Source organism: Zea mays, chromosome 3 (assembly GCF_902167145.1).
Source record: "Zea mays cultivar B73 chromosome 3, Zm-B73-REFERENCE-NAM-5.0, whole genome shotgun sequence".
Classification (NCBI taxonomy): Eukaryota; Viridiplantae; Streptophyta; class Magnoliopsida; order Poales; family Poaceae; genus Zea; species Zea mays.
The window spans coordinates 32,834,705-32,856,969 of NC_050098.1; the positions used below are offsets into that span (position 1 = coordinate 32,834,705).

Here is a 22,265-nt window from a genome sequence, read left to right on the forward strand (position 1 = left end):
GACTAGATCTGAGGGACTGACGGGTTATTCCGATTTAAGTGTGTTACGGCCCCTGAGGCGTGACTTAGGCACTTAAGCTAGAATAATTCGGGTGGTTCCGCCACACCACTATGACCCCTACCCCTGGCCGCACTAGCCCACCTCTCTGACCACCTGGAACCAGAACCACGGTGGAGAATTGCCGCGGAACCTCGTCGACGGTCGGTTTTTCCCGACCCCGACCGGTTCGCCCCCTCCCCCATCAGACCGCCCGACGCCATCAGCCCTCCCCTCTCTCTAGTGCGTGGGCCCGCGCTCACGGCGTTCGCCCGCGCCGTCTCCTCTCCTTGTGGGTCATCTAGGCAAGCTCGCCTGCGCCCGCGCTGGGCCGAAATCCCCCCCCCCCCCCCCCCCCCGGGCCCAGCTAACCGAGAATCCCTTCTCCTTTTTCCTTTTCTCTTTTTCTTTCTCCTATTTTCTTATATATGTATATATGTTGATATTTTATGCACCAAAAATTGTCCAAATATTCCTTAAGTCACAAAATAATAACTTGACACACTTTATTAGCCAACAATGTTTGATGTACTGTTTTTGCAAGGCGAAGAGGAGTACGACCCTCTAGAATTCGTAGCTCCGGAAGAAGGGCAGGTGCCCGACCTCTCGGAAATAGATCTTTCATGCCAAGTGAACTTAGCCGAAGGCAAGTCCATTCTTCCCTTGATGCATAAATTACCTACTCTTTCTACCACTGCCTAAGCCGGGATATGGGTTAGGTTCTATGCATTATGAGTCGAGTGATAACCTACATTAAAGAATATCTTTTGGTTGCGAAAAAGTGGGCAATGGTGGTTTTCCCAAAAAACAGAGAAATGTTTTCAAAGAGTGTATGATGAAGGGTATTCACCCTTATCACCAATTGAGTGGGATGGTCAGGGACTCCCTGGTTTAGGGGAGGGCCTCAGGTGTTGGCTCAGCCAGGGTTAGGTGTGAGCAGGAAGGATTGTCCCCTCATACAAGGACCGGTTTGTCATCCTTCACTACATGTACTCATGACAAGTACAACCACTCGAGACTGTATGGGCAGTCACTCAATCTGAACTTGTACGGTCCGAACCCTAGGGTTATGATGGCTGGGGAGCACCGGGAGGATAAGGAAGGGAAATGTTTTGTCCTGTTTGGGCATGGTGGTGGCCTGACTCCTTCCGGTATAATCGTTAAGGTAAGGACATGCAAGGAAGGAAAGAGATTCAGATTCGGGTCTCATTGGCCATGAGACCACATAGCCAAACTAGTGGGTAAAGTGTACACCTCTGCGCAGAGTTTGAAACCTATTCGAATAGTTCGTGTCCACTGGTATGGACGAGTCTGGTGTGGTATGGCAATTAGTGTTTTGATCTTCGTAAAAGGGGAAGTGTGTGGACGATTTTGGAAATAAAAGCTAAGCCACGGGAGCGGGAAGCTCAGTGGAGGTTGAGTGTGAAAATGTGCTACTCCTCTCTTTTGGGTAAAACCTCAAGTTTCGCCTTTTTCTGAAAAAGGAACGAGTGACTTCAACTCCACATTACCAAGCATGTACTGTATAGGTCCCTCCCTCTCTTTACGGGCGGGATGGGCTTGCGGAATACCTAGTGTATTCATCCAGATTTATTTATGTTTTTCATCAGCTGAAGACTTCTTTTCTGCTATGTTTGACTAGAAGGGGGCTGTGTCTGCACCCAGTCTGCCTGTGGCTTGGGCTAGATGATCTTCCACTATGCTTTGTTTCTAGGCTCGCTAGAGCTTGCATTTTGGTATTGTAATAACTATATTTCGAGACTCTGTACTATTTGAAGAAATGAATGTGTTTACTAGCCTCCTGGGACTAGTAATTGTATCACATTTGAGTCCCAAAGGATCGGGACGCTTCAGCCGTGCCGGCCACCCAGTCCATCGGAAGCCGCACCAAGCCACCCCGAGCTTCGCCCCAAGGTGAGATGTCCATTCCCATGCTTGGTTTTCCTTATTCATGCCTACTCGTAGCCAATTTGGCCTCGCGGGTGTGCGGTCGCGTTTGCTCGCCGCGCCCGCACAGTGTCCGGCCAACCCAACCCCTTCTCGTGCCCCGATGTTAGCCCATAGCGCTCCTCCACCTCCACTGGAACTAGACCGAGCACTATCGCGGTCGATTGCCTCTCCCAGCGGTCGGAATTCCTCACCAGAACTGTCCCGACCCGCCGGAGCTCTCCCTCCGCCGTTCTCCCCTCTCTGACCCCGGTCTCATGGCCGAAACCCCCTCAATGTGTTCGCCAAGCCCTCCTTGACAATTCTGACCAACCCCAGCGGCCTCGGAACCGCCGTAGCCCACACCCGCCCTGGCTCCGGCGATCTCACCCCTGAGGAGCAGGAGCAGTGCCGCCCGCAGCCATAAACCTTCCTGGCGTTGATCTCCACCTTTTGATCCTGTTCACGCGGTCCAGACCATCGGATACCAAATCGCGCCCGCGCGCTCTGCCTTTGGGCTCTGCTGGTCAGTGTATGCGCCCCCTGGCGCTGGGCCCGGCTGGTCAGCCTGCCTCCCTCCTCAGTCGCTGACACCACCGACTCGCCTATCAGCATTCGCCCATCCACGCGCGCTCGTCCGCAGATCTGATCTCAGCCGTTAATCTGTGATCGAGCGGTCGAGATTGTCCGATACCCCTTCATGCGTCGGTTTTGCTTAAGAAACCCTCAGTTCTTGGGTAATAGAACCCACCGTCCTTAGGTTTTACGCGCAGGCCCCTAGTTTCTTATAAACAGACCCCTCACTATTTAAATAATCACATATTTGGACTTAATTTTGTAATTCAAACTTCAAAACTTGTTTATTTCATATCTTTTTCATATGAAGCCCAAACTTAATGATTCAAATTGCAAAATGTTCATAGGAATATTCTCTGTTCAAATAAATTATGTTCATTCAGAGTCTGTGCACTCTAATTTTATGTCTAAGCTATAGGTTAGTTTATGTAATAATTTATTTGCTTAATAAAATAAATAAAAAGGAGAACCCTAATGGTACTTAGATGTTTAATTTTGTGAGGTTAATAGTATGCCATGTATGAACTGATCACTGGTATAATTTTGTGTCTCACTAAAATTAGTAGAACTAAGTTATGTAATCCATAATGTCCAGGGAATCATTAATCTCTAAATGTTCTTATTCCTAGCACTTAGATTTATCTTTTGAATTTATAATGTCCTATCAAACTTGTGTCCACTTGGTTGCATATGTTTGGTGTATTGTTCATTTGTTGTTATCCAAATGTATTGAATGTATGATCGCTTTATTTAGACAACGAGCAGCCCATGGTTCCTTAGTGTGTTCTCGAAGATCTTCCTGAGGAACAACCTAGTGAAGGCAAGTGTCCTCTGACCTATTATGTCCTACTCACTCTATAATTTAATGTCCCGCATTATATTATTGAAACCTAAGGATTGTTTAGTCTGTATTTACCTTATCCTTGTTTACCTTTTTGGATTACTATGGTTAGCTTATTCTATTGCTCTAACTTAATCAATGAACATGATGTGAATATTTATGATACGATGATGTTATCCCGACGATGATCTTGTGATAATTTAGGGGACTCAAGCCATTTTCTTGAGTACCTCTCCGTAAGGACCTATTCGTTGCGTGACCACCCAGGATAACAGTGTAACCATGAGGGTGGAATGGGATGCCCTTAGCTGATTAATTAGATGAACCTGAGGGTGTAGTTGGCTTTGTCTAAGGGCCATCAATGGGGGCTAGCGTGTATTGCTCGCTCTGCCAAGGGGGGTGTAGAAGTTCATTCGATATGGTTTTGTTAGTCACCCACCTTGGGGAGGTGTACTGCGTTTGTACGACTGGCAAAAACTAACGAGCAACTATGCACTAGGGGAGTATTTGTAAATGCTACGTAGTGTATACCTGGCCATTCACCTCGGTAGTTAAGATCGGGTCTGTACAACCCAGACTAGAAAAGGGATCACGACTCGTGGGTAAAGTGTGCAACCTCTGCATAGTGTTAGAAACTGGTATATCAGCCGAGCTCATGGTTAAGAGTGGCCTTGGGATCCTCTTTGATAAGAAGAACTTTGGATACTTTTTAAGATGATGATTAATAATGATGGTTATAATTCTGATCTCTAGTATTTCCTCTTAGAGGGAGTACATTTGGGTAATAACTGGGTTTATTACTAAAACTTGGCTTTACTATTAGTAATAAATAATTGACCAACTAAAAGCAACCGCTTAACCTTAACTCCACATATAGCTAGTCCACTTTAGCCAAACGGGACATTTGCTGAGTACGTTGATGTGTACTCACCCTTGCTTTACAAACCACCCTCACCCCAGGTTGTCCCCACTGTATTAAGTGCTCAGGAGGAGATGCTGACAACATGGAGTACTTTGAAGAGTTCCAGGACTACGACGAGTTCTAGTTTTTCTTAGTGGCAAACCCCTAGTCAGCTGCCTGTGCAGGCCTTATCTACTATGTTTCGTATTTCCGCACTTTGATGATATTAATGACTATGCTATGTAATAGACTTTGTGGATGTCTTGGACATCTTGTTGTAATAAAAGCACCTTTCCGTTATTTACTTTGAGCAATGTGTGATGATGTCTAATTATGTAATCACTGTGTACGTGAGTTTCTGATCCTGGTACGTACATGGTTCGCATTCGGTTTGCCTTCTAAAACCGGGTGTGACAAAATTCTATTATCACCTTGTCACCCTCATCATTAACAACTTCCTCAAATATAGGTTGTCCATATTTTAGACATTTTTTCTCTGACGCATGCTCCTTCTTGAAAAGCATACAATTATTTTTGCACACATCAATCTTTTCATAATCCATACTGATAACTTTGATAATTGTCTTTGAATGGTACATGTATTTAGACAACTTATTGGGCTTTGGCAACACATCCCTGAATAACTTTAAAATCTCATTGTAACAGTAGTTCGAGAAAATGTACTTGGACTTAATGGCCATGAGCCGTGTCACATCTATGTGTCCATGCAACGACTCTTCAGAGTCTTTTAAAAGATCTCAAAATCTCTGGTGTGGGAGGATCCTCGGAGCTTGGTTTTAACTCTGGACGTAACGAATCTAGCATCTCATGCATCACATCATTGCTAGCCCAATCATTGTTCTCCTCCTGTTCTACATTCCAGTTGGGTACTACCTCACCATAATGTTCCCACACCTCATATCCGGGCATAAATCCAAACCGATAGAGATCTAAGCTAACTCTTTCCTTATTAAGGAATATATAGTTTTTGTGCCGCCTACAATGGCATCTAACATTGCCGGTTAATGACAAGGAGAAAGCATGGTCCACAAAATCTTTGGTCTTGGCTACCCACTCATCAGAATGACGTTCATTCCTACACCAACCATTGTACATCCATGCACGATCTTTAGCCATGCCTCATCATTCAACTTCCTCAAGGGCATCAGTCCTTTATAGACAAGGATAAGTCCTAAACCCACCTAAAAAAGTAAAGTACCGAGAAATAATGTAACGTACTTATAAACAATAATGCACCTTAACATAAAAGTCAAGTAAAAAAATCTTAAACCACTAAATAGAAAATCATATGATATTAATCAAATCAAACTAAGTAATAAGACATATCGACATTATATTACTTAATGGAATCAAACAATAATCGAACACATCGTTGGTGAATGTGTAATTAATTGTGTTTTTAAATGCATGAACCAATAACTAATCATAAGTAATAAAAATGGTACAATCAAACATTAAATAAACTACTAATCACTATCAAACATTAAATAAATTGTTGATCACTATCGACGGCTAACGAAAAACGACGTCGAAAATAAACAATAAAATATGCAAAATAAAAAAATAATTTCGCGTGCGGTTGACGACACGGTGATTCGGAGCGAGCGGTGGCACGACTAGTGGGGATCGGGAGGCAGCACCATGAGTCGGCAGCACATGGGCACGACGGTGGCGGGGCGGCGAACCGAGGGCGGCGGCGGCGGCTCGGCGATCTTGGGGCGGGAGAGGGAAGGGAGGGAGAAGGAAAGAGAGAATAAATGTATGGGTTGTGAGTTAAAATCCGTTAATTTTCGGCGGCTAGAACACATTACACCAAAAATAACGGCCACGAAACTTAGACGCCGAAAATATCCTTAATTTCAGCGGCCACTCACAGCCGCTGATAGTAAGGTACTATTTTTTTGCACACAGTGTTCGGCCACCGAAAATTACCCTGGCTGTCGAAAATGGTGTGCAGTGCTGTTGTGCGAGTGCATGGAACAAAGAGCGTCAACCATGACGCCCAGGACCCACGCTACCCATATGCTAGGGAACATTTGGCCAATGGCAACTCTCTCTCAGACCGGGCTGGCTTCAAAGCACAATTAATAATAGGTCATGCCTAGGATAGCCTGGGATATCCCGGTGGATAGTGATATCTTGGCCCAAGGCTTAATAGAATTGATAGTGTACTCATACCAATAAAGTGCATCTTCTTTTTCGGAAGACTATCTCGAAAGAACCTCCAAGTTAAGCATGCTTGGCTTGGAGCAATTTGGATGGGTGGCCGACCGGGAAGTTTTCTCGGGTGCGCATGGGTGAGGACAAAGTGCTCGAAAAAGACTCGTATTGGTTTATGGGGACAATATATGATCCTAAAGAGCTGCCAGGAGTAAGTACCGCCAGTCCGGGAGTGAACGAGGTGTTACAAGTGGTATGAGAGCCAACCCTCGCAGTTTCATGGGCGAGTGTGGGTTAGGGGTTCGGGTATATGTGAGAGCACCTAGAGGGGGGGTGAATAGGTGATCCTGAAAAAAAAAACTTAAACTTATAGCCACAAAACTTGATTAGACGTTAGCACAGTTTATGCCAAGTGGCTAGAGAGGAGTCAAAACACAATAACCACAAGAATCCAATCACAGAGATGACACAGTGGTTATCCCGTGGTTCGGCCAAGTACAAAACTTGCCTACTCCACGTTGTGGCGTCCCAACGGACGAGAGTTGCACTCAACTCCTCTCAAGTGATCCAATGATCAACTTGAATACCACGGTGTTCTTGCTTTTCTTTTCTCAATCCCGTTTGCGAGGAATCTCCACAACTTGGAGCCTCTCGCCCTTACAAAAGATGTTCACAGAGAATCACAGAGCAAGGGAGGGATTAGCAACTCACACACGACACAAAGATCACAGCGAATACGCACACACAAGACCCAGACTTGAGCTCAAAAGACTAGCACACTAGAACGGAGCTCAAATCACTAGAATGTCGAACAAGTGCGCGAGATTGATGTGTGAGTGATCAAGAGTGCTCAAGGAATGCTTGGTTTTCTCCTCCATGCGCCTAGGGGTCCCTTTTATAGCCCCAAGGCAGCTAGGAGCCGTTGAGAACACATCTGGAAGGCTATCCTTGCCTTCTGTCGTCGGGCGCACCGGACAGTCCGGTGCACACCGGACACTGTCCGGTGCCCGATTTCTTTCCTTAACAGACGCAGCCGACCGTTGCCGACCACTGCAGATCTGGCGCACCGGACAGTCCGGTGCACACCGGACCGTCCGGTGCTTCCTTCCGACCGTTGGCTCGGCCACGTGTCGCGCGGCGATCGTGCGGCCGACCGTTGGCTCGGCCGACCGTTGGCTCACCGGACAGTCCGGTGCACACCGGACAGTCCGGTGAATTTTAGCCGAAGTCGCCGGAGAAAAACCCGAGAGCGGCTGGTTTGCTCCGCGCTGGTCTGGCGCACCGGACACTGTCCGGTGCACACCGGACAGTCCGGTGCCCCAGCCCGAAGCAGCCTTTGGCTGCACACAGCCACTCTCCACTTCTTTTCTTCTTCCTGTATCTAACACTTAGACAAGAATATTAGTACACAAACCAATGTACTAAGGCTTAGAAACATACCTTAACTTGTGATTTGCACTTTGTTCATCCTTGGGCATATTTTCACATTTAAGCACTTGTGTTTGCACTCAATCACCAAAATACTTAGAAATGGCCCAAAGGCACATTTCCCTTTCAATCTCCCCCTTTTTGGTGATTTATGCCAACACAACATAAAGCAAGTGGAACAAGTGCAAAACTACTTCAAATAAAAACTAACTTTGAGTTTTATTCAATTTTGGCATATATGGATCATCCTTTGCCACCACTTGGTTTGTTTTTGCAAATCAAACTCAAATCTCTATCTCTAAGTCAAACACACATGTTGAAGCATAAAGAGAGTCATTCCAAAGAAATTTGATCAAAGATTTCAAAAACTCCCCCTATTTCCCATAATCAATACTTCTCCCCACAAGAAGCCAACTTTTGACAAGAGAGACAATAAAAGAGTTTAACAACACAAAAACTCTATTCTACTATTTTCAAAATCTCTCAAGTGGTAGCTGATCCATTTGGTAGCTGATCCATTTATCGCTTTGGCCTTTATTTTCTCCCCCTTTGGCATCAAGCACCAAAACGTGATCAATCTTGGCCTTTTAACCCCATTGCCTCACCAAAGTCTTCAATTAAGAGCAAATGGCAAGAAGATTTCATGAGATGAACTTGGAATTAGTTACCCTCTCATCGGAGTGCAGTGGAAGTCTTTCATGGTCCAAGTCCACCTTTTCCCTTTCAATCCTCCTTCGAGACTAAATTACCAAACTCAAGCACATGGTTAGTCTCAAAGGGTCAAGTTGTAACACATCTCCCCCTAAACATGTGCATTACTTTGCAACGGACTTGTGAGGTCCAGGGAGTGTTTGTACAACTTGAGCACCACAATAAGCAACAAAATGCAGAATGAACATGATCAAGGGCATAAACACATGTATGCTACAATTCAATCCAAGTTCCGCGAATCTAAGACATTTAGCTCACTACGCAGCCTGCAAAAGGTCTTCTCATCTAGAGGCTTGGTAAAGATATCGGCTAGCTGGTTCTCGGTGCTAACATGAAACACTTCGATATCTCCCTTTTGCTGGTGGTCTCTCAAAAAGTGATGCCGGATGTCTATGTGCTTTGTGCGGCTGTGTTCAACAGGATTTTCCGCCATGCGGATAGCACTCTCATTATCACATAGGAGTGGGACTTTGCTCAGATTGTAGCCAAAGTCCCTGAGGGTTTGCCTCATCCAAAGTAGTTGCGCGCAACACTGTCCTGCGGCAACATACTCGGCCTCAGCGGTGGATAGGGCAACGGAGGTTTGTTTCTTAGAGTTCCATGACACCAGGGACCTTCCTAAGAATTGGCACATCCCCGATGTGCTCTTCCTATCGACCTTACATCCAGCATAGTCGGAATCTGAGTATCCAACTAAGTCAAAGGTAGACCCCTTTGGATACCAGAGCCCGAAGCAAGGCGTAGCAACCAAATATCTAAGGATTCGCTTCACCGCCACTAAGTGACACTCCTTAGGATCGGATTGAAATCTAGCACACATGCATACGCTAAGCATAATGTCCGGTCTACTAGCACATAAATAAAGCAAAGAACCTATCATTGACCGGTATGCTTTTTGATCAACGGACTTACCTCCTTTGTTGAGGTCGGTGTGTCCGTCGGTTCCCATCGGCGTCTTTGCGGGCTTGGCGTCCTTCATCCCAAACCGCTTTAGCAGATCTTGCGTGTACTTCGTTTGGGAGATGAAGGTGCCGTCCTTGAGTTGCTTCACTTGGAGCCCAAGGAAGTAGTTCAACTCGCCCATCATTGACATCTCGAATTTCTGCGTCATCACCCTGCTAAACTCTTCACAAGACTTTTGGTTAGTTGAACCAAATATTATGTCGTCGACAAAAATTTGGCACACAAACAAATCACCATCACATGTCTTTGTAAAAAGAGTTGGATCGGCTTTCCCAACCTTGAAAGCATTAACAATTAAGAAATCTCTAAGGCATTCATACCATGCTCTTGGGGCTTGCTTAAGTCCATAGAGCGCCTTAGAGAGCTTACACACATGGTCGGGGTACCGTTCATCCTCAAAGCCAGGGGGTTGCTCCACGTACACCTCCTCCTTGATTGGCCCGTTGAGGAAAGCGCTCTTCACATCCATTTGAAACAACCTGAAAGAATGGTGAGCGGCATATGCTAGCAAGATACGAATTGATTCTAGCCTAGCCACAGGAGCAAAAGTCTCCTCGAAATCCAAACCTGCGACTTGGGCATAACCTTTTGCCACAAGTTGAGCCTTGTTTCTCGTCACCACCCCGTGCTCGTCCTGTTTGTTGCGGAACACCCACTTGGTTCCCACAACATTTTGCTTCGGACGAGGCACCAGCGTCCAAACTTCATTGCGCTTGAAGTTGTTGAGCTCCTCTTGCATGGCCAAAACCCAATCCGGATCTAGCAAGGCCTCCTCTACCCTGAAAGGCTCAATAGAAGAGACAAAGGAGTAATGCTCACAAAAATTAACTAGTAGAGATCGAGTAGTTACTCCCTTGCTAATGTCACCCAGAATTTGATCGACGGGATGATCCCTTTGAATCATCGCTCGAACTTGGGTTGGAGGTGCCGGTAGCGCTTCTTCCTCCATCACTTGATCACCTTGTGCTCCCCCTTGATCAAGCGCCTCCACTTGAGGTACCTGTTCGTCATCTTCGGTTGGGAGTTGCACCATAGTTGAGGAAGAAGGTTGATCTCGTTCATCTCGTTCCTGTGGCCGCATTTCTCCAATCGCCATGGTGCGTATAGCGGCCGTCGGAACATCTTCTTCATCTACATCATCACAATCAACAACTTGCTCTCTTGGAGAGCCATTAGTCTCATCAAATACAACGTCGCTAGAGACTTCAACCAAACCCGATGATTTGTTGAAGACTCTATACGCCTTTGTATTTGAGTCATAACCTAATAAAAACCCTTCTACAGCTTTGGGAGCAAACTTAGAATTTCTACCCTTCTTCACTAGAATGTAGCATTTACTCCCAAATACACGAAAGTACGATACATTGGGTTTGTTACCGGTTAGTAGCTCATACGACGTCTTCTTGAGGAGGCGATGAAGGTAGACCCTGTTGATGGCGTGGCAAGCAGTGTTAACGGCTTCCGTCCAAAAGCACTCGGGGGTCTTGAACTCTCCTAGCATCATCCTCGCCATATCGATGAGCGTCCTGTTCTTCCTCTCTACCACACCATTTTGCTGTGGTGTGTAGGGAGCGGAGAACTCGTGCTTGATCCCTTCCTCTTCAAGGAACTCCTCCACTTGAAGGTTCTTGAACTCGGATCCGTTGTCGCTCCTTATCTTCTTCACTTTGAGCTCAAACTCATTTTGAGCTCTCTCCCTCCTATGCTTAGATAGGCGACGGGTCCGAAGAGGTCCATATGCAGCAGCTCCAGAGGTCTTGAAGTGGTCATCACATTCTTGCTGTGATGCGCTCCTCCCACTTGTTTACCTGCTTGACAAGCTGCACAAGGTCTATCTTTTTCGAAATGCACGTTAGTCAAACCTATCACGTGTTCTCCCTTTAGAAGCTTGTGAAGGTTCTTCATCCCCACATGTGCTAAGCGGCGATGCCACAGCCAGCCCATGCTAGTCTTAGCTATTAAGCATGCATCTAGACCGGCCTCTTCTTTTGCAAAATCAACTAAATAAAGTTTGTCGTCTAATACACCCTTAAAAGCTAATGAACCATCGCTTCTTCTAAAGACAGACACATCTACATTTGTAAATAGACAGTTATACCCCATATGACATAATTGACTAACAGATAGCAAATTATATCCAAGACTCTCTACTAAAAATACATTAGAGATAGAATGCTCATTAGAAATTGCAATTTTACCTAACCCTTTTACCTTGCCTTGATTCCCATCACCGAATACAATTGAATCTTGGGAATCCTTATTTTTGACGTAGAAGGTGAACATCTTCTTCTCCCCCGTCATATGGTTTGTGCATCCGCTGTCGATAATCCAGCTTGAACCCCCGGATGCATAAACCTGCAAGGCAAATTTAGGCTTGGGTTTTAGGTACCCAACTCATGTTGGGTCCTACAAGGTTAGCACAAATATCTTTAGGGACCCAAATGCAAGTTTTGTCTCCCTTGCATTTTGCCCCTAACTTCCTAGCAACTATTTTCCTATCCTTTCTACAAATAGCAAAGGAAGCATTTAAAGCACAATAAATTGTAGAAGGTTCATTCACTACTTTCCTAACAACATTTCTCCTAGGCATTTGATGAACAACATTTCTTCTAAGCCCATTTCTACCATGCATAACATGAGAACTAGAAGCAGTCATAGCATAAGAGTCATAAGCATGTGAATCAAAAACATCATGACCTCTAAAAGCATTTCTAGAATATCTCCTATCATAGTACATGAAAGCATGATTCTTCTTAACACTATTAGCCATAGGAGCCTTCCCTTTCTCCTTGGTGGAGATGGGAGTCTTATGGGTTGTTAAGTTCTTGGCTTCCCTCTTGAAGCCAAGCCCATCCTTAATTGAGGGATGTCTTCCTATTGTGTAAGCATCCCTTGCAAATTTTAACTTATCAAATTCACTTTTGCTAGTCTTAAGTTGGGCATTAAGACTAGCCACTTCATTATTTAACTTTGCAATAGAAGCTATGTGTTCACTACAAGCATCAATATCAAAGTCTTTACATCTATTGCAAATAACAACATTTTCTACACAAGTTGTTGATTTACTAGCTATTTCTATCTTAGCATTCAACTCATCGTTAATGCTCTTTAATTTTGAAATTGTCTCATGGCATGAAGATAATTCACAAGTAAGCATTTCATTTCTTTTAACTTCTAGAGCATGAGATTTTTGAGCTTCTAAAATTTTATCATGCTCTTCATACAATAAATCCTCTTGTTTCTCTAAGAGTTTATCCTTCTCATTCAATGCATCAATTAATTCATTAATTTTGCCAATCGTAATTCTATCTAGACCTTTAAATAAACTAGAATAGTCTATTTCATCATCGTCACTAGAATCATCACCACTAGAAGAAGCATAAGTAGAGTTTCGAGTACTTACATTCTTCTCCTTAGCCATGAGACACGTGTGACGCTCGTTGGGGAAGAGGGCCGATTTGTTGAAGGCGGTGGCGGCGAGTCCCTCATTGTCGGAGTCGGAGGAGGAGCAATCCGAATCCCACTCCTTGCCTATATGCGCCTCGCCCTTGGCCTTTTTGTAGTGCTTCTTCTTCTCCCTTTTGTTCCCCTTTTCCTGGTCACTTTCATTATCAGGACAGTTAGCAATAAAATGACCAAGCTTACCGCATTTGAAGCATGATCGCTTCCCCTTGGTCTTAGTCTTGCTCGGCTGTCCATTGCGACCCTTTAGCACCGTCTTGAATCTCTTGATAATGAGGGCCATTTCTTCATCATTAAGACCGGCCGCCTCAATTTGCGCCACCTTGCTGGGTAGCGCCTCCTTGTTCCTTGTGGCTTTGAGAGCAAAAGGTTGCGGCTCGTTGATCGGTCCATTCAAGGCGTCGTCCACATACCTTGCCTCCTTGATCATCATTCGCCCGCTGACGAATTTTCCTAGGACTTCTTCGGGCGACATTTTGGTGTACCTGGGATTCTCACGAATATTATTCACCAAATGAGGATCAAGAACGGTAAAGGACCTGAGCATTAGTCGGACGACGTCGTGGTCCGTCCATCGCGTGCTTCCGTAGCTCCTTATTTTGTTGATAAGGGTCTTGAGCCGGTTGTATGTCTGAGTTGGCTCCTCGCCCCTTATCATCGCGAACCGTCCAAGCTCGCCTTCCACCAACTCCGTTTTGGTGAGCAAGGTAACGTCATTCCCTTCATGAGAGATCTTGAGGGTGTCCCAGATCTGCTTGGCGTTATCCAAGCCGCTCACTTTGTTATATTCATCCCTGCACAATGAAGCTAGAAGAACAGTGGTAGCTTGTGCATTCTTATGGATTTGCTCATTAATGAATGAAGGGCTATCCGAGCTATCAAATTTCATTCCACTTTCCACAATCTCCCAAATGCTTGGATGGAGAGAAAATAGGTGAGTATGCATTTTGTGACTCCAAAATCCGTAGTCCTCTCCATCAAAGTGAGGAGGCTTGCCAAGTGGAATGGGGAGCAAATGAGCATTTGAGCTATATGGAATGCGCGAATAATCAAAAGAAAAGTTTGAGTTAACCGTCTTTTGTTTGTCGTGGTCGTCGTCCTTTTGGGAAGAAGAGGACTCATCGCTGTCGTAGTAGACGATCTCCTTGATGCGTCTTGTCTTCTTCTTCTTCCCATCTTTTCGCTTGTGGCCCGAGCCCGAGTCATTGGACTTGTCATCCCTTGGCTCGTTGACGAAGGACTCCTTCTCCTTGTCGTTGATCACAATTCCCTTCCCCTTAGGATCCATCTCTTCGGGCGGTTAGTCCCTTTCTTGAAGAGAATGGCTCTGATACCAATTGAGAGCACCTAGAGGGGGGGTGAATAGGTGATCCTGAAAAAAAAACTTAAACTTATAGCCACAAAACTTGATTAGACGTTAGCACAGTTTATGCCAAGTGGCTAGAGAGGAGTCAAAACACAATAACCACAAGAATCCAATCACAGAGATGACACAGTGGTTATCCCGTGGTTCGGCCAAGTACAAAACTTGCCTACTCCACGTTGTGGCGTCCCAACGGACGAGAGTTGCACTCAACTCCTCTCAAGTGATCCAATGATCAACTTGAATACCACGGTGTTCTTGCTTTTCTTTTCTCAATCCCGTTTGCGAGGAATCTCCACAACTTGGAGCCTCTCGCCCTTACAAAAGATGTTCACAGAGAATCACAGAGCAAGGGAGGGATTAGCAACTCACACACGACACAAAGATCACAGCGAATACGCACACACAAGACCCAGACTTGAGCTCAAAAGACTAGCACACTAGAACGGAGCTCAAATCACTAGAATGTCGAACAAGTGCGCGAGATTGATGTGTGAGTGATCAAGAGTGCTCAAGGAATGCTTGGTTTTCTCCTCCATGCGCCTAGGGGTCCCTTTTATAGCCCCAAGGCAGCTAGGAGCCGTTGAGAACACATCTGGAAGGCTATCCTTGCCTTCTGTCGTCGGGCGCACCGGACAGTCCGGTGCACACCGGACACTGTCCGGTGCCCGATTTCTTTCCTTAACAGACGCAACCGACCGTTGCCGACCACTGCAGATCTGGCGCACCGGACAGTCCGGTGCACACCGGACAGTCCGGTGCACACCGGACCGTCCGGTGCTTCCTTCCGACCGTTGGCTCGGCCACGTGTCGCGCGGCGATCGTGCGGCCGACCGTTGGCTCGGCCGACCGTTGGCTCACCGGACAGTCCGGTGCACACCGGACAGTCCGGTGAATTTTAGCCGAAGTCGCCGGAGAAAAACCCGAGAGCGGTTGGTTTGCTCCGCGCTGGTCTGGCGCACCGGACACTGTCCGGTGCACACCGGACAGTCCAGTGCCCCAGCCCGAAGCAGCCTTTGGCTGCACACAGCCACTCTCCACTTCTTTTCTTCTTCCTGTATCTAACACTTAGACAAGAATATTAGTACACAAACCAATGTACTAAGGCTTAGAAACATACCTTAACTTGTGATTTGCACTTTGTTCATCCTTGGGCATATTTTCACATTTAAGCACTTGTGTTTGCACTCAATCACCAAAATACTTAGAAATGGCCCAAAGGCACATTTCCCTTTCAATATGGTGTATGGCGCATGTGGGCCCAGAGTGGTCACATCGCATGGCATATGACGACACTATCAACACAGACGTGGCTAGGAGAGGAGGTTCCTAGATTAGGGTTGACCGACGAGGAGTCGAGGACGTCAATCTTCTAAGGGAGTGGATTGTGATATCCTAGGCATGGTGGATGGTGATATCTTGGCCCAAGGCTTAATATAATTAATAGTGTACTTATACCAATAAGGTGTATCTTCTTTTTTGGAAGTCTATTTCGAAAGGACCTCCAAGTTAAGCGTGCTTGGCTTGGAGCAATTTGGGATGGGTGACCGACCAGAAAGTTTTCTCGGGTGTGCATGAGTGAGGACAAAGTGCACACAAAAGACTCGTGTTGGTTTGTGGGGACAATATATGATCCTAGAGAGCTGCTAGGAGTAAGTACCACCGGTCCGGGTGTGGACGGGTGTTACATAGCCCAACGGGCCTAAACTTATGTCGAGCACGACACGCTGCCCATGTCGAGCTAGGCCTGAACCCACAACTATCCGTGCCAAGCCAGGCTAGCGTTGGGCCTAAAAAGGCGCCTCATGCAGGGCTCGCGGGCTACGCGCTTCTTGGACATGTATAAGTGTAGTGGATGATCAAAACCGATGTCTTCAGCTTTCGACTGCATTTCTACATATGCTACACCTGGTTGAAATGTTAGAATTGACAATGCTTACAATCTCTTGCACTCACATGTTTTTGAATGAAACTTGTGTCATGCTGCAAACTCTGATAAATTGATCAAATACAAGTTTAGTTCTAGTTTTGGCATGATGAGTGGCCGTTGTATGGGGTAGTTCACCTTGTATACCTTTTACTAACACTTTGTTGATTTCCTACTTACATATGTTCAATGTTGTTTTAGTGGTGAACACCTTTTTTACATGTTTAAAATTGATTCAAATGCTTGGACTTTACATATCTTGTGCATATGACCAGTTTGAGCATATGCTAGCACATGCATATATTACTACACACATCGCACAACACCACTTAGAGTATTTTTACATTTTTGTTGCTATACTTCTGAAGCTCTTGTATTTTTTGCACCTTTTTGCTCGCATGCATATCCCAAGGGGGAAATTCCTTTTGAGGGTGAGTTGTTTTTGTGCATCTGTGCGGTGCTTGTTGAGTGTATTTATCAACAAGGGGGGGAATTATATACACACAAATATTATTGATGATGCATTTTTTGGAAGGCCTTTAATATATCTTTAGGGGGGAGTTGGTTCTATCAAGAGAAATTTTAGGAGATGTCTTGCTAGTTGTGTTGAGACATTTGCCTCTTTCTAGAGTGACTACCTTTGCTTTCAGCTTTATTTGTGTCTTTTGCCCTAATTTGGCTCTCATCTCTAGCTAGTGGTGCCAAACCTATTTTCTGTCTCTTCTTGAGGGCTAGCCAAACTTTGTTTGGTTGTGTTGAGTTGTTGCCCATATCTTTGGGGGCCAAGCTTTGCTCACTTTTGATGACTTGGATTTGGCCTTTGTTTGGCCTTTTGTCATTGGAGTGAGTTCTTTCTTCTTCCTTCTTTTCTGCTACACTTTGTGTTTGTGAGGTGCTGTTGACAATGCAATCATCAAGGGGGAGATTGCGAACATAAGGTTGATACGTGTCCTTGTGGTTCGTTTTATGATGAGTGATTGTCAATAAGTGTAGCGTCTTGGGTTGAGTCGGTTTGGACTAACAAGGGCGGGGGCAACATTTGCTATTGGTTTGTGGTGCGTTGTGTGGAGACTAGAGATGGTGGTCGACATCGAAGGTTAAAGTAATGTGGATTTGTACCAAAAATCTGGGAGCAGCAAAGGACAAGCGCTGAGTCTTGACCGAGGAACTAGAGAAGTCGAGTGACTAGCCATGGTGGCTGACACCTGGGGCACCGATAGGAGCAAGGACATACCAGCGTAGATCGTGTCACTGACGCGGTTGCATACCGTTGAGACACGTGTCCAGCACGTGGAGGACGTATATTGAGTACGCTATGCAAAAGGGTTTCAGTGGTTGAGCCTTAAAACCACCCAACGCGAAAGTTCACATGTTTCGCTAGGTTGGGCCTCAAAATCTAGCGACATGGCCTCGAAAGAAATTAGAGGCAGCACTGACGTCATTGTGGAGGGTGCGTCAAGCCAAAACAACTTTGTGAAGATTGTGTGGCCATCAAATCAAAATTCTAAGAGTTGCTCCATTTCTCCCCTAGCGGAGTGGATAGGCCTTATGTATTTAGAGGTACTTAAGAGAAATAACCCTCTATAAATAGGCGGGGATGATTGAACCATCCAAGTATCCAACTATCTCTTCTATCATTCCATTTCCATCACTTAGCTTTTAATCTTCATTTTCCCTCTCATGTTTTAGGATGTCCTTAGATGCTTTGAACCTTGACATCTAAGTTTTGGGTTCTTTCGGACTTTTATGTGTCTATTTCGCGATCTATTTGTTTTCTTGGACACATGTGTGTCCTAGGAATTCTTCGAAAACACGCAATCACAAGTTGGTCGATATGTTTTTGGTTTGAGCGTTCTCTTCATTTTTCATTGAGGTTAAATGCAGAATTTTTATCGTCTTCGATTCACCTCCATCTGGTCGTCTAACTCGATCCTCCAGTCAGTGCTTGTTACTCTTAATAATTAGCATCACCTAGACGACTAGATGATGATGGAGAGTGTGATGGTCACTAGAGAGCTTGTGAATGACCCAACTCAAGCTTATACTAGGGTGTTTGGTTTGAGTAATGAGCTAGTCTATCATCTTCTCACTAGTTTTGTTTGGTTTGTAGAATGGAATGAGGTGATCCATCATTACCTCATTCCTCATAGTTAGTTAGTTAGTACTAATATGAGGAATGAGGTCATCCCACCAAATTTGAGGAATGAACCCATGATGCACCACCTCAATTTGGATATAGTGATTTCTTAAACCAAACACCACCTACATGTTTGTGAGTGGTTTACCATGTTAGAGTAGTGAAGAGCTAGCCCATAGAGAATACTTAGTCCTTACATGGACCAAGACGGAACGACACCCTTGCATGGTTCCTTCCATGAATGACGCATCAATTAAGTTACAAATACTCGCTTTGTTCATAAATATATGACACCGTTGACTAAATTTTTTTATCACTCGTCTTATTCAAAAAATAATGAGTTATCATTTATATTTTTATGATTTGTTTTGTCATTCAAGGTGGTTTGTGATTGACTTAAAATTTTACATTTTTGAATAGACGAGTGTGAACGGAGGGACTATGTTGAAATGGAGCCATGGAGGTAGTTAGTGTTTGGCTATAATCCGCTTCAAAACGCAGGTATATTCGACGTACATAAACGAGATCTCAGTAGGCAAGTGAACATGACGTTATCATTAAGTAAAACAATACTTCCTCTACTCTAAATTAATAAACTAACTTATAGAATTGCCTTATATCACTAATTTTATAAGTAAAATATCAATATTTATAGCACCAAATAAACGTCTACGTTACCTAGCAGTATGCAACAAGCCTATATTTGCGGTGACGCATCTGGACTGGACCTGGAAGCGTGACCTTGTTGTTGCTCCTTGAGTCGGGAGTGGATCCTGGCCAGTGTCTCCCGGAACCTGCCGAGGTCCAGGCTGACGTTCTGCCCTCGTAGGTACACGTGCTCCACAAGCTCCCACTCCTGCTTCCCCTGCTCCCGCCTTGCCCTCGCCGGGTCGGCCACGACGACATGGTCGAGCGGATACCTGCGGCTCAGCGAGCTCTCGCGCGCGCTCACGTCGTACTGCACGTAGTGCAGCCCCATCCTGGCCGCCGGCACGCCGAAGAGGTTGCGCGAGAGCATGGTGATGCCGAGCGGCGCGATCTGCGCCAGCGCCGCGCGGCCGGGGCGCAGGAACAGGAACGTGGTCAGGTCGGCGCCGTGCACGCCCACCAGCGCATCGTACGAGCTCACGGACGCGTACACGGCCGAGAGCGGCGCGCCGTTGGCCGTCTCCATGATGTCCACGTCGAACCCGACCGACGCCGCCAGCTGCGCCACGGCCGCCTGGTTCTCGACCACGCGCCTCCCCTTGCGCGACACGATCCCGAGCCGTGGCCGGCGCCGCTCGTACCACGCCATCTCCGGCCTCCTGCTGCTGCTGCTGCCGCCTGCAGCTTTGTCGTTGCGCACGTCGTCGTCGCTGTACACGCCGGCGAGGAAGTCGTGGAAGTCCGCGATGGTCTTGTTGTCCCGGAGCCGCGTGGAGTTGACGGCGAGGTAGTCGTGGTAGCGGGTGCCCACGACGGCGCCCGGGAAGCAGTGCGTCCTCTTGTCCCTGAGCAGGTCGATGGCGTGGTACCGCGAGAGGCCTGCGAGTATCTCGCCGTAGGTGCCGGCCCAGCGCGGGCTGTACGAGAGCACCGCGAGCACGGCGCGGCGGCGGAGGTGCTGCGCCGTCAGCCACAGCGGCAGGAATCCATCGTTGAAGACGTGGAACATGTTGTGGCTGTACCCGCCCGCCGTGACGACGAGGACCGGCGCGTCGTGCCGGACGTCGCACCGGTGCGCGGCGGCGGCGGCCTCCTCCGGCCGGGCCACCCGGAGCGTGACCTCGTGGATGGTCTTGGTGATGTAGGCGTCCCACTTGCGCGTGTAGGGCCGTATCCGCTCCTCCGCGGCGGGTGGCTCCGGCGCTGACGACGCTGCTCGCGGCGGGAACAGCAGGAGGGCCAGGGACGCGGCGTCCGTGCGCACGTCGCCGGCCATGAAGCAGACGTCGGAGTGGTAGTCGGAGCGGTCGCAGCAGATGGTGTGGTTGGGCAGGGACGAGCACGGGGAGCCCACCTGGTTGTCAAGAACCACCTGCTGCGGCAGCGCGCCGCCGTCACCCACACCCAGCTGCTGGTCGTCTTCGTCTGCATCGCGGCGGCCAGCGACGTAGCCCAACCCGCCGAGATGCGCTGACGACGAGGACGACGTACGGGTCATCGAGCTGGGCCTGGGCGCGGAGATGCCGCCGACGTCGTTGGCGCCGCCGCCGTAGTACGGTGGGGGACCGGAGAAGTAGCGTGGGGCGTAGACGACGACGCACAGGGTGACGACGGGGAGCACGATGAAGAAGTGGGCGAGGAACGCCCCCCTGCCGCCCTTGGCCTTGACGATGGCTGCAGGTGCGTCGTCCATGGCGGGCTAGCTTGAATCAGTGACGCGGCCGTCTTTTTGTTTGTCTCTACTCCCTACAGTCAGTCAGTCAGTCAGTCAGTCCTACACGATGGAAGATGATATATGCAGCAAACGCTGAAGGACACGACTTTTGTTTCTATTCTCGTAAAGGCACTGTTTCTGTTGCGTTACTAAATGTGTGTGAGGCGTCCCTGCCTGCTGGCTTCCTTCTAGTAGCACGTCGCATGCATGTGCTCCTACAGGTGTCAATGAGTACGCGTCTAGCTACCACACGCTGAGAATTGGCAGCCGCATCGTACGTAGAGTGTCAGGGTCTGCCAAACGGACGAGTGTCAGAGGCGGGCACTCTTTCCCTTGGCGCCGACAATCTCTCCCCAGATCTCGCCCGTTTGACCTCGGATTACGGCATTCAACGTCGGATCTTGGCCCGTAGTTATTTGAGTCTGATGCACGCGATCAGATCGTGGCCCATCAGCCCATGTGCACAAGTTTCCGAACAAAATTTTGTCGACCCGCGTCCAAACTCCCTCAAAATTTTGTCGACCCGCGTCCAAACTCATAGTTAATTACACCACAGTTCATAGGTGCCAATGTCTCATAGGAAGCCCTATTTATTAGCTATTACAACATAGGTCTCAAATGATTAAGCATTAGCATCTTGAGGTGGGTTAGATTGTGGCTAGATGACCGAGGACTCTCCACTAGGTCTTCATCAAGATAATAAAGTTCAGAGAAGACTGAAATGAACCTAGACGCCTAAGAAGGAGGGGTGAATTAAGACTTCTATTTTACGCACTAATGTAGGCTAATAACTGATCTCTTAAACAAAACATATGCGGATAACCAAACAAGAATGTGCACTATGGTTTTGCCTAAGTGTTACTATCTCTATCGTAAAAGAAGTTATGCAACCTAAGTTCCAGTCCTAACAACTAGCCTATATCCTATACTAAAAATGGTAAAGATCAGAACTTAAGTAAACAATATAAATGTGAAAGCTTAAGAGAAAGTTAGAGATGCAAACTTTCGTTGACGTGCTGGTAGTCTTGCCGAGGTATCTAGAACTGTGCAAGGTTCTAACTAATCCTCGTTGGTAGTCGTACACAAAGGAAGCCCATGCGAGGGCCAAGAACCTCGGGCAAGTAACTCTAGAGATAGCCACAAGCCTTCTCCATGCACTAGTGGTGCTCCACTTCTGACCTCTCTCGGATGCTCATTACCGTCTCAATATCGAGCTTCCGACCGAAATGCTGCGAGCCTTCCCTCCGGTACACGGTGGCGGCCACACCACAAACGTGGTTGGTGTGGTCTCGCAAGACGTCGCTCCACCACTCTATACAATTACAACAACTCGTGCAAGAGTCGAGGGATTTGGTGGTGTCTATTCCTCACTCAATCAACTAGGAACAAACTTAGAGCAAGAACAATAGCGGTCTAACTAACTTAAACACTTCATAAAGCACCGACACTAA

General features: G+C 46.9%; 1 protein-coding gene across 1 annotated transcript; it reads right to left on the reverse strand.

Moving 5' to 3' along the window:
* Positions 1–18,986: 18,986 nt before the first annotated feature.
* Positions 18,987–20,843, reverse strand: LOC100217259 (Glycosyltransferase family 61 protein). The gene has a single exon (NM_001143613.1). It carries the CDS (start codon positions 20,791–20,793, stop codon positions 19,150–19,152), a length of 1,644 nt encoding a protein of 547 aa, NP_001137085.1. The 5' UTR covers positions 20,794–20,843; the 3' UTR covers positions 18,987–19,149.
* Positions 20,844–22,265: the final 1,422 nt, after the last annotated feature.

Bases quoted from the DNA above. Each gene is read 5' to 3' on its own strand.
- LOC100217259 (NM_001143613.1), bottom strand. From the start codon at position 20,793: ATGGACGACGCACCTGCAGCCATCGTCAAGGCCAAGGGCGGCAGGGGG.